The 15946-nt window shown below is 35.6% G+C and overlaps 1 protein-coding gene across 1 annotated transcript in view; it reads left to right on the top strand.

Annotated features, from left to right (window-relative positions):
• The first annotated feature begins 272 nt into the window (after nt 1-272).
• lrmda (leucine rich melanocyte differentiation associated) overlaps nt 273-15946 on the top strand; it is a 705908-nt gene continuing 690234 nt past the window's right edge. The window contains exons 1-2 of the mRNA XM_061911768.1: nt 273-433; nt 6916-7016. Of these exons, the coding sequence (XP_061767752.1) occupies nt 392-433; nt 6916-7016 (143 nt within the window). The 5' untranslated portion in view covers nt 273-391. The remainder of the gene's footprint in view (nt 434-6915; nt 7017-15946) is intronic.

Here is a 15946-nt window from a genome sequence, read left to right as displayed (position 1 = left end):
GGCCCCGGAACTAAGATGAGTTTGACACCCCTGGTATAGACGAATACAAAATCACATGGTTGCATTTTAAATTGATTGTTTTATGAATGCACTAATTGGAAGATGACTTTTAAAGGGAATAAAAAGGGGGAAAGGCAGCACAAGGACTGCTTTGTGTGCTTTAATAGCTCTGTTAAGCCTTGTGTGATCGAATTAAAAAAAAAAAAAAAAAAGATGCAGTCAGACAGTGTGACACTTCCGCCCTGCCTGGTCAGCTGACTGAGACACGCGGAAGTTACTAAACTAACTCCACTAAAAGTCCGAGGCTTAGTGTTCTACAGAGTCCGCCTGGCCGCTAACTTTGACGGATCTGCCGCTTATAATCAGAAACATATTAAGCAACAGGACGGCAATGGCTGACGGGGAGTTTCCGGTGGCTTTGAATGGAACTCAGGTAAGTTTTGTTTATTTTTGGCTGAAGTTTTAGCGGTGGATGAAGCCTCCAGGTGACGTTCACGTGAGCTCGTTACTCTTGAACTTTGCGCGGTAGATGTCACGTGACCCACGGTATCGTGTAACGCGGAGGGTTCCTCCCACTCAACGTGACCTGACAGAAGGCGTCCACGCTGCTTCTTAAAGTGGTCCTCGGGCCCTTACGTACGTGCTGTTGTGAATGTATAAATGTACTACAGGACTCAAACGCATCGTTTTGTTAAAACACTAAAATGCCAGCAGCACTTTGCTGATGTTCCATCATAAAGTCTTGCACTATTGACATATTGTGCAGTTGTGTTTGCAAGGAGCAACGATGCTCTCCACTGAACACTGCATCACACATCTGAACATCTCTAATACAATCCCCAAAATATACTTTTGAAATATTCTAAAAGATAACACTTTCTATTGACACTATCCCAAGGTATCAATGTTTATTATATATGAGGTGATTAATAGCCAGCTAAATGTTGTAAAAAACTATTAGTTTTTACATCATATTTTAAATTCAAAATGTTTATTTCAGATAGGTTGTAGAATAAAATATTGTATTAATTTGTTTTGTTATATATTTTTTCATAAATGACATTGGGAAGTTTAATATGAAATATTTTTACATTTTGGAAATACATAAAAAATGTTCACACAGTGTATTCATTTTTTAAATATTTTTGTAATACAATACATTACATATATATAAAATGTTTCCAGAAAAATATGAATATTTCCAATATTGTTTGTCATTCAAAACATTAATATTAGAACAAAGAAATTGTTAAAAACAATGTTCACATATAGTTTTATATTTTTGAAAATATTCCTGGAATACAATAACTTTTTTATAAGTTTTTAGTCAATATTTTTGCAGGAAAATATGAATATTTCCAATATTGGTTTGTTGTTCAAAACAATAACAGTAAAAAAAAAAAAAGAAGGTTAAACATTTTCCTCACATGGTCTTATATTTTTGAAAATATTCTTGGAATACAATAAAACGTTTTTATAAATTTTTAGTCAATATTTTAGAATATTTTTGCAGGAAAATATGAATATTTCCAATATTGTTTGTCATTCAAAACATTAATATTAGAACAAAGAAATAGTTAAAAACAATGTTCACATATAGTCTTATAGTTTTGAAAATATTCCTGGAATACAATAACTTTTTTATAAGTTTTTAGTCAATATTTTTGCAGGAAAATATGAATATTTCCAATATTGGTTTGTTGTTCAAAACAATAACAGTAAAAAAAAAAGGTTAAACATTTTCCTCACATGGTCTTATATTTTTGAAAATATTCTTGGAATACAATAAAACGTTTTTATAAATTTTTAGTCAATATTTTAGAATATTTTTGCAGGAAAATATGAATATTTCCAATATTGTTTGTCATTCAAAACATTAATACTAGAACAAAACAATAGTTAAAACAATGTTCACATATAGTCTTATATTTTTGAAAATATTCCTGGAATACAATAACTTTTTTATAAGTTCTTATTCAATATTTTTGCGGGAAAATATGAATATTTCCAATATAGTTTGTTGTTCAAAACAATAATAGTAAAAAAAAAAAAAAAAAGGTTAAACATTTTTTTTCACATAGTCTTATATTTTGTAAAATATTCTTGGAATACAATAAAACCTTTTTATAAATTTTTAGTCAATATTTTAGAATATTTTTGCAGGAAAATACGAATATTTCCTATATTGTTTGTCATTCAAAACATTAATATTAGAACAAAGAAATAGTTAAAAACAATGTTCACATATAGTCTTATATTTTTTAAAATATTCTTGGAATACAATAACTTTTTTATAAGTTTTTATTCAAAATTTTTGCAGGAAAATATGAATATTTCCAATATTGTCTGTTGTTCAAAACAATAATAGTAAAAAAAAAAATTGTTAAACATTTTTTTCACATAGTCTAATATTTTTGAAAATATTCTTGGAATACAATAAAACCTTTTTATAAGTTTTTAGTCAATATTTTAGAATATTTTTGCAGGAAAATATGAATATTTCCAATATTGTTTTTCATTCAAAACTGTAGTAGAACAAAAATAGTTAAACGATGTTCACATAGTCTAATATTTTTTTTAAAATATTCCTGGAATACAATAAAGCTTTTTATAAGTTTTTTGAATATTTTAGAATATCTTTGCAGGAAAATATGAATATTTCAAATATTGTTTGTTGTTCAAAACAATAGCAGTATAACAAAGAAATAGTTAAAAACTAACATATAGTTTAATATTTAAAAAAATATTCCTGGACTACAAAAAATGTTTTAATAAGTTTTTATGCAATAATTAAAAATATTTTTGCAGGAAAATATAATTTTCAATACTGTTTGTCGTTCAGAACAATAATAGTAGAACAAAAAAATGGTTAAAAACAATGTTCACATATAGTCTAATATTTTTCAAAATATTCCTGGAATACTATAAACCTTTTTTACATTTTTATTCAATATTTTTTGCAGGAAAATATGAATATTTCCAATATTGTTTGTCATTCAGAACAATAATAGTAAAAAAAAAAATAGTATAGTTAAAAACAATGTTCACATATAGTGTAATATTTTTCAAAATATTCCTGGAATACAATCAACCTTTTATAAATTGTTATTCAATATTTTTGCAGGAAAATATGAATATTTCCGATATTGTTTGTCACACAAAACAATAACAGTAGAACAAATAGTAGAGTTAAATTTTTTTTTCACATATAGTCTTATATTTTTGAAAATATTCCTGGATTACAATAAACCTTTTTTTATTCAATATTTTTGCAGGAAAATATGAGTATTTCCAATATTGTTTGTTGTTCAAAACAATAACGGCATAACAAAGAAATAGTTGAGAACAATGTTCACATATAGTTTAATATTTTTGAAAATATTCTTGGAATACAATAACTTTTTTTATAAGTTTTTTTGCAATCATTTAGAATATTTTTGTAGGAAAATATAATTTCCAATATTGTTTATCATTCAAAACAATAATAGTAGAACAAATAAATGGTTAAAACAATGTTCACAAAGTCTAATATTTCAGAAAATATTCTTGGAATACAATAAAACCTTATCATACAATTTTATTTAAATATTTTTGAATATGTTTGCAGGAAAATATGAATATTTCCAACATTTTTTTTAAGATATAGTGAAATATTTTTGAAAATATTCTTGGAATACAGTAACACCTTTTTTTTTAAATAACTTTTTATTCAATATTTTAGAACATGTTTACAAGAAAATAATATTTCCGGTATTGTGTAATATTTTTGAAAATATTATCGGAATATAATAACTTTTTTTATACTTTTAATTGTTTATTTATTTTAGAATATTTTAAAATATTTTTGCAGGAACATATTATTTAAAATATTGTTTGTCGTTCAAAACAATAATAGTCGAACAAAGAAATAGTTAATAATTATGTTCACATTGTCTAATATTTTTGAAAATATTCTTGGAATACAATAAAACCTTTTTATGCAATTTTATTCAATATGTTTTAATATATTTGCATGAAAATATGAATATTTCCAACATTGTTTTTAAAATATACTCAAATATTTTAGAAAATATTCATGGAATACAGTAACACATTTTTTTATTATTTTTTGTTAATTATATAAAAATAATTTTGCAAAGGAAATAATATTTCCAGTATTGTCTAATATTTTTTTAAAATATTAGTGGAATGCAATAACTTTTTTATACGTTTAAAATTGTTTTTTATTTTTATTTTTTACAATATTTTGGAATATTTTTGTAGGAAAATATTTTCAATTTTGTTTGTTGTTCTAAACAATACTAGTAAAACAAATAAATGGTTAAAAACCATGTTCACATATACTCTATTTTTTTTTTTTTTAAATATTCCTGGACTACAAAATCCTTTTGTATAAGTTTTTATTCAATATTTTAGAATATTTTTGCAGGCAAACATTATTTCCAATATTGTTTGTCGTTCAAAACAATAATAATAAAACAAAAATAGTTGAAAACAATTTTCACATGTATTCTATTTTTTTTTAAATGTTCTGGGAATACAATAAAACCTTTTTTTGTATATATATTTTTTTCAATATTGTAGATTATTTTTACAGGAAAATATTGATATTTCCAATATTGTTTGTCGTTCAAAACAATAATAGTAGAACAAAATAATAGTTAAAAAGAATGCTTGTAATATTTTCAGAATATTCTTCGAATAAAACATTAGAAAAGTTTTAATATCTGATGGACCACATTTTATTAACAGGCTAAATCCATGATATCCAAACCAACAAAACGAGAGTAGACTCAACTGAGGATCTTAATTAGTTCCGTTACTGACTTCCTAATATTTCTAATCTCTCTTGTATTTCTAATCAACGTTGAGCATTCAAAATAACTGCATCAATTTAATCGGAGCTTAGCCCCCCAAATTTTAACATGCCTTCTTTTAAAAAGAGAAACTTTGAGATAAATATTGTATAATAACAATAACACAATATAATGTGCTACAAACAACTGCATTAGTTTTATGAAATAATATACTAGCAATGTACTTACCTTGTAGAGCGGACTTGGGCGTTATCATTTCAGCTTCTTCTCGATATTTTCATGGTTAAATGTCCACTGTTTACTTATTTAGCATCTTTGAAAGGCGATATAGACTCATTTTGCTTCAGTAGTCGTTCTGTCTTTAATTCCATGAATATCATGTGCGTTTTATTCCTAGCACTTTCTATTATTACAGGGTTGGAAAAACAAAGTTACGACGATTTTTAGCTATAACCTATCATGTATATCCAGATGTTTTGGGCGGATATTACACGGTAAACTTTGACATTTGCCTCAATAAATGCTTGTAACCCCAATTTTTGCTTGCAATTTAAAGTCCTACTGAAAGCCACTACTAGCGACCAAGCAGTCTGATAGTTTATATAGCAATGATGAAATATTAACATTGCAACACATGCCAATTTTTTCCCTTTTTAGTTTACTAAATTGCAATTTTAAATTTCGCCCGGAAATATCATGCTAAAATGTTGCGGTATGATGACGTGTGCAGTGTAGAGGACATTTTGTTCCAGCACCGTTCACAGCTACAAGTCGTCTCTTTTCATCGCATAATTCCACAGTATTATGGACTTCTGTGTTGCTGAATCTTTTGCAATTTGTTCAATTAATAATGGAGACGTCAAAGAAGAAAGCTGCAGGTGGGAGGCGGTGTATTGCGGCTGCCTTTAGCAACACAAACACAGCCGGTGTTTCATTGTTAACATTCCCGAAACATGATGATGAAGCTTTAGATAGATAGATAGATAGATAGATAGATAGATAGATAGATAGATAGATAGATAGATAGATAGATAGATAGATAGTACTTTATTGATTCCTTCAGGAGAGTTCCTTCAGGAAAATTAAAATTCCAGCAGCAGTGTACAGAGTTGAGATCAATTTAAATAAAAGTAAAAAGTAAATAATGGGGGTTTAAATGGAAACAAAATAGAGAAATATTACAATAAGAATAAAAACTAAAAAGCAACAATAGGAATAAAAATATAACCGTAAAATAAGAATATAAAAAGTTCCATTTACTATGGAACAGAGCGGTCAAGCGAACATGGTTCCCTACCACATGTCAACCGGCAGGTTTCGGCGAGAAAATGGTGGTAATAAGTCGGCTCTTACCCTAGACATGAGCGCAGAGCTTGCGTCGTTCCTCCTGCACCTGTTAAAGAGGCGGCTGCGGACTCTCTTGCCTCCTCCCACCGTCTGCCCCTGACCGTCAGATGCTTCCACCTTGGAGGAGGGGGAAAAAAAAACGTGGCTTCCCTCGTGGCTTCCCTCGGAGACACTGGCGGTCACCACACCCGTGGGCACATCCCTCCGACTTTCAGGTTGTACAGGTACGACCATATAATCTCACTAACACACTAGCAACACAATAAGCAGGTAAAGGATTTTCCAGAATTATCCTAGTAAATTTGTCTAATAACATCTGAAAAGCTCTGCCTTTTTTCTTTTTCTAGTCCTTCACTCTCACTTTCCTCATCCACGAATCTTTCATCCTCGCTCAAATTAATGGGGAAATCGCCACTTTCTCGCTCCGAATCGCTCTGGCTGCAGGTGGCCATGATTGTAAACAATGTTCAGATGTGAGGAGCTCCACAACCCGTGACGTCACGCGCACATCGTCTGCTACTTCCGGTACAGGCAAGGCTTTTTTATCAGCGACCAAAAGTTGCCAACTTTATCGTGGATGTTCTCTACTAAATCCTTTCAGCAAAAATATCGGGAAATGATGAAGTATGACACATAGAATGGAGCTGCTATCCCCGTTTAAATAAGAACCTCTCATCTCAGTAGGACTTTAAGTTGAGATATCACAGTATTGAGCCTATAAAAATATGAATTTCCTTGTGTCCCTTGTCAGATTTCCTACATCGCCCAAGATTGTAAGGACATCCCAGACTTTCTCGGGGACACTTACGGCCATTTTGCAAGGAGGTTGGACTTGAGCTTCAACCAACTCAGGTAAGAGCTTCCACTTTTGTCTTTAATACGCACTTTTATGCACTTTTATGTCTCTTGTCTTGTGTCTTCCACAGCTGGAAGGCATGAGTGTATTTTGTGTATCCTGGGGGGGGAATTGGGGGTGGAGCTTGTCCCAAGACTTCATTTTGTTAATTGGAGGCAATAGTAGAAAAGGCTGGTTTGTGATGACATTCTGGTGGCTGCTTCCTGTTGGACGGGGGTCGGCAATCTGCGGCTCTTTAGCGCCGCCCTAGTGGCTCTCTGGATCTTTTTCAAAAATGTACGAAAAATGGAAAAAGATGAAGGGAAAATATATATTTTTTGTTTTAATATGGTTTCTGTAGGAGGACAAACATGACACAAACCTCCTTAATTGTTATAAAGCACACTGTTTGTATTAAACATGCTTCACTGATTCGAGTTTTTGGCAAGCGCCGTCTTGTCTTACTAATTTTGTCTGTCCTTGAACTCACCCTAGTTTGTTTACATGCACAACTTTCTCCGACTTTCTAAGACGTGTTTTATGCCACTTCTTTTTCTGTCTCATTTTGTCAACCAAACTTTTAAAGCTGTGCGTGAATGCAGAAAGGTGAGTTTTGTTGATGTTATTGACTTGTGTGGTGTGCTAATCGGGCAAATTTGGTCACTGAAAGCTAATCGATGCTAACATGCTATTTAGGCTCTATATGTACATATTGCATCATTATGCCTCATTTGTAGCTATATTTGAGCTCATTTAGTTTCCTTTAAGTCCTCATAATTCAGTTTATATCTCATGACACACCAGCTGTATGTAATTATGGCTTTAAAATGTGTTTTAAACAGATTTGTTTTTGTATTTTTGGTCCAATATGGCTCTTTCCACATTTTGGGTTGCCGACCCCTGCTGTAGAAGTTCCATTGTTTATTGACCTCTGGCGCTCCATTTTTGGACTGAATATCTACATCGCTGTAGTTTGCACTTTTTCACGTGCAAAAACCAGTGAAGTTGGCATGTTGTGTAAATGGTAAATAAAAACAGAATATAATAATTAGCAAATCCTTTTCAACCTAAATTCAATTGAATGGACTGCAAAGACAAGATACTTAATGTTCGAACTGGTAAATTTAGTTATTTTTTTTCCAAATATTTGCTCATTTGGAATTTGATGCCCGCAACAAGCTGGCACAAGTGGCAAAAAAGACTGAGAAAGTTGAGGAATGCTCATCAAACACTTCATGGGTGGGCAGGCTAATTGGGAACAGGTGGATGCCATGATTGGGTATAAAAGCAGCTTCCATGAAATGCTCGGTCATTCACAAAGAAGGACGGGGCGATGGTCACCAATTTGTGAACAAATGCGTGAGCAAATTGTCCAACAGTTTAAGAATAACATTTCTCAACGAGCTATTACAAGGAATTTAGGGATTTCACCATCTACGGTCCGCAATATCGAAAGGATCAGAGAATCTGGAGAATCACCAACATTGAATGCCTGTGACATTCGATCCCTCAGGCGGTACTGCGTCAAAAACAGACATCATTATCCAATCCAACCTAATCCAGTTCATTTATATAGCACATTTAAACAACAATAATGTTTCCAAAGTGCTGCACAACCATGTTAAAAACAATATTAAAAACAATATTATACTCCACCAATGACTGAATAAAAATAAATAAATATAAAACCAATATAAAAACAATATAAACACAAATAAGATTAAAAACAATTTAAAGGTAAAAGCAATTAAAACAGTACAATAAAAATCAACATGTATAAATAAAAACAAAAAAAACAAAAAACAAACACAGAGGACCACACAACTCACGTAGTGTTAAAAGCCAAAGAATAAAGTGGGTCTTAAGACGAGACTCAAAACATTTATGTAAAGTATGGAAAGGATATCACCACCATTGCACAGGAACGCTTCAGAAAAACACTGTCAGTAAATCACTTCGTCACTACATCTGTAAGTGCAAGTTAAAACTCTACTATTTAAAGCCAAAGCCATTTATCAACAACACCCGAAATGCTTCGTTGGTCCTGAGGTCATTTAAAATGGACTGATGCAAAGTGGAAAAGTGTTCCGTGGTCAGACGAGTCCACTTTTCAATTTGTTTTTGGAAACTGTGGACGTCATGTCCTTTCGGACTAAAGAAGAAAAGAACCATCCGGATTGCGCGAATTTCGAAAGCTGGCATCTGTGATGGTATGGTGGTGTATTAGTGCCCAAGGCATGGGTAACTTACACCATACTTGCCAACCTTGAGACCTCCGAATTTGGAGATGGGGGTTGTGGGGTGAGATCTGGTGGTAGCGGGGTGTATATTGTAGTTAGTGCTGCAAGGGATTCTGGGTATTTGTCCCATTGTGTTTATGTTGCGGTGCGAATGTTCTCCCAAAATGTGTTTTTCATTCTTGTTGGTGTGGGTTCACAGTGTGGCGCATATTTGTAACAGTGTTAAAGTTATGGCCACCCTCAGTGTGACCTGTATGGATGTTGACCAAATATGCCTTGCATTCACTCACATGTGTGCGTTAAAGCCCATATATTATGTGCCGACACGCTGGTTTTTTGGTGGAAAAGCTGATGTGATGACAGGTTGTGGAGAACGCTAAATGTAGTGCCTTTAAGGCACGCCCACAACGTTGTTGCCCGGGTGAAAAATCGGGAGAATGGTTGCGTAAGTATGACTTACACATCGGAAGAGTTAGTGCTGCAAGGGGTTCTGGGTATTTGTTCCATTGTGTTTATGTTGTGTTGCGGTACGGATGTTCTCCCGAAATGTGTTTTTCATTCTTGTTGGTGTGGGTTCACAGTGTGGCGCATATTTGTAACAGTGTTAAAGTTACGGCCACCCTCAGTGTGACCTGTATGGATGTTGACCAAATATGTCTTGCATTCAGCCACATGTGTGCGTTAAAGCCCCATATATTATGTGCCGACACACTGTTTGTTTGGTGAAAAGCTGATGTGATGACAGGTTGTGGAGAACGCTAAATGCAGTGCCTTTAAGACACGCCCCAATGTTTTTGCCCGGGTGAAAACCGGGAGAATGGTTGCGTAAGTATGACTTACACATCGGAAGAGTTAGTGCTGCAAAGGGTTCTGGGTATTTGTTCCATTGTGTTTATGTTGTGTTGCGGTGCGGATGTTCTCCCGAAATGTGTTTTCATTCTTGTTGGTGTGGGTTCACAGTGTGGCGCATATTTGTAACAGTGTTAAAGTTACGGCCACCCTCAGTGTGACCTGTATGGATGTTGACCAAATATGCCTTGCATTCACTCATATATGTGCGTTAAAGCCCCATATATTATGTGCCGACACGCTGGTTTTTTGGTGGAAAAGCTGATGTGATGACAGGTTGTGGAGAACGCTAAATGTAGTGCCTTTAAGGCACGCCCACAATGTTGTTGCCCGGGTGAAAACCGGAGAATGGTTGTGTAAGTATGACTTACAAGACCGTGAAGGCACCATTAATGCTGAAAGGTACTTACAGGTTTTGGAGCAACATATGTTGTCATCCAAGCAACGTTATCCTGGACGCCCCTGCTTATTTCAGCAAGACAATGCCAAGCCACGTGTTACAACAGCGTGGCTTCATAGAAAATGTGTGGTGCATTATGAAGCCTAAAATAGCACAACAGAGAACTTAAGCTGGACATCAAGCAAGAATGGGAAAGAATTCCACCTGAAAAGCTTCAAAAATGTGTCTCCTCAGTTCCTAAATGTTTACTGAGTGTTGTTAAAAGGAAAGGCCATGTAACACAGTGGTAAAAATACCCCTGGGACAACTTTTTTGCAATGTGTTGCTGCCAATAAATTCTAAATGAATGAGTATTTGCAAAAATAAAATGAAGTTTCTCAGTTCGAACTTTAATTATCTTGTCCTTGCAGGCTATTCAACTGAATATAAGTTGAAAATGATTTGCACATCATTGTATTCTGCTTTTAATTACCATTTACACACTTTCACTGGTTTTGTTTTATTGTTTTAATTTATGAAATATATATGTCTTCTGTTGCTGCCAGGCTGTATGTTGAAGCTCAATGTCAAGTGGCTCACATGACCGCACTAATAAGGAACATGTGAGCATGTTTTAGCTGCTAATGCAACACTCGCTGCTACACAGACTAGAATGTAACTAATCTGCTGGCTTCATTGTGGACTACCGCTGCCTGTTAGAAATGTACAGTCCTGGTCAAAAGTTTACATACACTTGTAAAGAACATAATGTCAAGGCTGTCTTGATTTTCCTGTAATTTCTACAACTCTTATTTTTTGGTGATAGAGTGATTGGAACACATGCTTGTTGGTCACAACAAAAAAACATTCATGAAGTTTGTTTTCTTTTAGGAATTTATTATGGGTGTATTGATAATGTGAGGGTCAAAAGTATACACACAGCATCCCTTGGCAAGTTTCACTGCAATAAGGCGCTTTTGACAAGCTTCTGACACCACATGGTATCAAATCAAATCAACTTTATTTATAAAGCACATTTAAAATGTAGCACAGGTGTAGCCAAAGTGCTGTACAATAGGCAGGTTAAAAGATAACACAAGAAAAAGCGATCAAACACAACACAGAGAACGATAAAAAATAAAAAAATTAGGGATGCACCGATTAATCGGTAACCGAATATATTCGGCCGAATATGGGAAAAAAAAGCCACATTCGGCCTTCGGTGGAATGAGTTAAAAGCAAGGCCGAATAGTGGCGTGTGACGCAATTTTTTGACGCGGTGACGTTGGGATATGTTGTGTACCTGTATAAGTGTATGAGGTTACAAGCACACACTTAATTGAGATTTACTTGAGCCTTCTGTTTACATTATTAGCCTGTTGTGTAGGCTACCTGTATAAGTGTATGAGGTTACAAGCACACACTTATTGAGATTTACTTGAGCCTTCTGTTTACATTATTAGCATATCTACTGTGGCTAAGCAGACTTTTGCCAAAAGGACAATAATTCCTTTGTTGTGGGTTTATCCACTTTAATGCACTTTATTTTTTTTTGGAATGCATGTTTTGTTTGAAGGCCTAATATAAATGAAAAATTGTGCTTTTTTTTGAAAAGCAAAGACTACTGGAATATTAAAAAAATGTCAATATTCAATAAAAAAATACTTTATTTGAAAAACATGTCTAAATATTTATTCTAGGCTATTTATGCAATATTAAAAAAATTATGAAAAACGGCATTCATTATTCGGTATTCGGTATTCGGCCGAGCGTTTAAATTTTATTCGGCTTCGGCTTCGGTCACAAATTTTCATTTCGGTGCATCCCTAAAAAAAATACATAAAACATAGATGCCGTAGCAGGATGGAGATCACAGAATATTAAAGGCCTACTGATATGAGATGTTCTTATTTAAACGGGGATAGCAGGTCCATTCTATGTGTCATACTTCATCATTTCCCCATATTGCCATAGTTTTGCTGAAAGGATTTAGTAGAGAACATCGATGATGAAGTTGGCAACTTTTGGTCGCTGATAAAAAAGCCTTGCCTGTACCGGAAGTAGCAGACGATGTGCGCGTGACGTCACGGGTTGTGGAGCTCCTCACATCTGAATATTGTTTACAATCATGGCCACCAGCAGCGAGAGCGATTCGGACCGAGAAAGCAACAATCTCCCCATTAATTTGAGCGAAAACGAAATATTCGTGGATGAGGAAAGTGAGAGTGAAGGACTAGAAAAAAAAAAAACTAGACGGCAGAGCGATTCAGATTTTATTAGACAAATTTACTAGGATAATTCTGGAAAATCCCTTATCGTGTTACTAGTGTTTTAGTGAGATTATATGGTCGTACCTGTACAACCTGAAGGTCGGCCCAGTCGACGGGTGGTGACGATGCCCATTTCTGCCCTCCGTAAGGGACCCTCTTTCCCCATTAATTTGAGCGAGGATGAAAGATTCGTGGATGAAGAAAGTGAGAGTGAAGGACTAAAAAAAAAAAAAAAAAAGGCTAGGGCAGTGGGAGCGATTCAGATGTTATTACACACATTTACTAGGATAATTCTGGAAAATCCCTTATCTGCTTATTGTGTTACTAGTGTTTTAGTGAGATTATATTGTACCTGAAAGTCGGAGGGGTGTGGCCGAGGGTGTGGTGACCGCCAGTGTCTCCGGTGGGAGGAGGTAAGAGAGTCCACAGCTGCAGGAGGACACAAGCTTCGCTCATGTCTACGGTAAGAGCCGACTTATTATCACAATTTTCTCACCGAAACCTGCCGATTGACATTTGGTCGGGAACCATGTTCGCTAGATTGCTCTGTTCCATAGTAAAGCTTCACCTTCGGGAATGTAAACAAGGAAACATCGGCTGTGTTTGTGTTGCTAAAGGCAGCTGCAATACACCGCTTCCCACCTACATCTTTCTTCTTTGACGTCTCCATTATTAATTGAACAAATTGCAAAAGATTCAGCAACACAGATGTCCAGAATACTGTGTAATTATGCGATTAAAGCAGACTACTTATAGCTTGGATCGGACTGGAAAAAAAAGGCCGCTACAACCCGAGATGTCACGCGCACGTGTCAACATACCGACGTTTTCAACAGGATACTTCGCGCGAAACTTAAAATTGCATTTAGTAAACTAAACCAATCGGGCGGAAGGCGGCGTATACCCTGGACAAGTCGCCACCTCATCGCAGGGCCAACACAGATAGCGTTCCATAAATTATTTTTTTCTATCTTTTCAAAAAGATTCAAATTAGCTAGTTTTTCTCTTAATTTTTTGGTTGAATTTTGAATTTTAAAGAGTCAAACTTGAAGATAAACTATGTTTCAATATGTAATTTTCATTTTTTTCGTGTTTTCTCCTCTTTAAAACCGTTAAAGTGTTTTTTTCATCATTTATTCTATACAGAAAAACTTCCGTAAAAGAAAAAAATGTACGACGGGATGACAGACAGAAATACCCATTTTTTTTATATATATAGATTTATTTATTAAAGGTAAATTGAGCAAATTGGCTATTTTTGTAAATGTATTTAAGTGTGTATCAAACTGGTAGCCCTTGGCATTAATCAGTACCCAAGAAGTAGCTCTTGCTTTCAAAAAGGTTGCTGACCCCTGCTCTATCACAAAAAAACCAAGAGTTGAAGTGAAGTGAATTATATTCATATAGCACTTTTCTCGATTGACTCAAAGCGCTTTACATAGTGAAACCCAATATCTAAGTTACATTTAAACCAGTGTGGGTGGCACTGGGAGCAGGTGGGTAAAGTGTCTTGCCCAAGGACACAACGGCAGTGACTAGGATGGCGTAAGCGGGAATCGAACCTGCAATTCTCAAGTTGCTGACACGGCCACTCTACCAACCGAACTATGCCAGTTGATAGGTGGAATTCTTTCCCATTCTTGCTGGATGTACAGCTAAAGTTTTTCAATGCTGTTTTAATTGTGGCCGTATTAATGTTGCGGCTGCTATAGCAGTTATTATTATTATTAGTTTGCCGAACATGCGTCCGAACCTCGAATTCTATAAGGTAATGATCGGACAATACTTTAGCACACGGGAGTATCGTAACTTTGGAAACGGTGATACCCCTGACAAGCACTAGGTCTATCGTATTACCGCTGCGATGCTTGGGTTCATTTATTATTTGTGTGAGACCACAGCTATCAATTACAGTCTGGAGCGCTACGCACGGTGGGTCCAATGGGGTATTCATATGGATATTAAAGTCCCCCATTATGATTATATTATCGGCGTGTGTCACTAGATCAGCAACAAACTCTGAGAATTCATTAATAAAGTCCGAATAGGGCCCTGGGGGGCGGTAGATAACAGCCAGGTGTAGAGGCAGCGGTGTGACAGACCTCATAGTAAGCACCTCAAACGATTTATATTTATTATTTATGCTAGGACTAAGGTTAAAGTTTTCGTTGTATATTAGTGCGACCCCCCCCCACCCCTTTTAAGAGGACGGGCAATATGCGCATGTGTAAAGTTAGGAGGACATGCCTCGTTTAGCGCAAAAAAGTCGTTTGGCTTAAGCCAGGTTTCGCTGAGACCGATGACGTTAAGATTGTTGTCTCTGTTGATATCATTAACTAACAACGTTTTGGGAGACAATGATCTTATGTTTAAAAAACCTGTAGAAATGCTTGAAAACTCAACACAACCATGACATAATGTTCTTTACAAGTGTATGTAAACTTATGACCAGGACTGTAGAAGCCTCCTGGTCTGTGAGATAGTTGAGGATCCTCGTGTCGACACCTTGACCCGGCGTCAGCAAACCAGGTGCAGTGGCGTGCACCAGGTTCGTGGTCACCGTGCCCGACGTTGCCAGAGTTTGTTGTGCTTAATATGCTGGCTTCTGTCAACACGGCTCTCCTTCCTCCATGCTGACATGAAGTCACAACGAGGAGCAAAGGCATCACCGACCGAGTCAGGTAAGCGAGCGGGGCTGACTCGCGGTGTAGCCGCCCTGTCACGCCCACACTTCTCCTCGCAGCCGCGCTTGTCAGGCCGCCTCAGCAACGTGTTGGGAGTCGTGCGCGTGACGAGACGCTCTTTTGTTCCGGGTCAGGTGTGTGCACGGCGCCCCGAGTGGGCATGTGTTGTTGTTGTTGTTGTTGTTGTGTTGACATGATTCCTGTCGCTGTTTGGCCTTCACGCGTGCTATGAACTGGACACATGGGACACGGGAAGCAGGGAGCTTTCAGGACTTTAAAGGCCTACTGAAAGCCACTACTAGCGACCACACAGTCTGATAGTTTATATATCAATGATGAAATATTAACATTGCAACACATGCCAATTAGTTTCCTAAATTGCAATTTTAAAATTCCTGCGAATTATCCTGCTGAAAAGGTCGCGGTATGATGACATGTATGATGAGCAGAGGTGGGTAGAGTAGCCAGAAATTGTACTCAAGTAAGAGTACTGTTACTTTGGAGATTTATTACTCAAGTAAAAGT

The sequence above is a fragment of the Nerophis ophidion genome, linkage group LG09, assembly GCF_033978795.1.
Source record: "Nerophis ophidion isolate RoL-2023_Sa linkage group LG09, RoL_Noph_v1.0, whole genome shotgun sequence".
NCBI classification, from domain to species: Eukaryota; Metazoa; Chordata; class Actinopteri; order Syngnathiformes; family Syngnathidae; genus Nerophis; species Nerophis ophidion.
The sequence above is the reverse complement of the archived record's forward strand: the minus strand, read 5'-3'. Positions and strand labels throughout refer to the sequence as shown.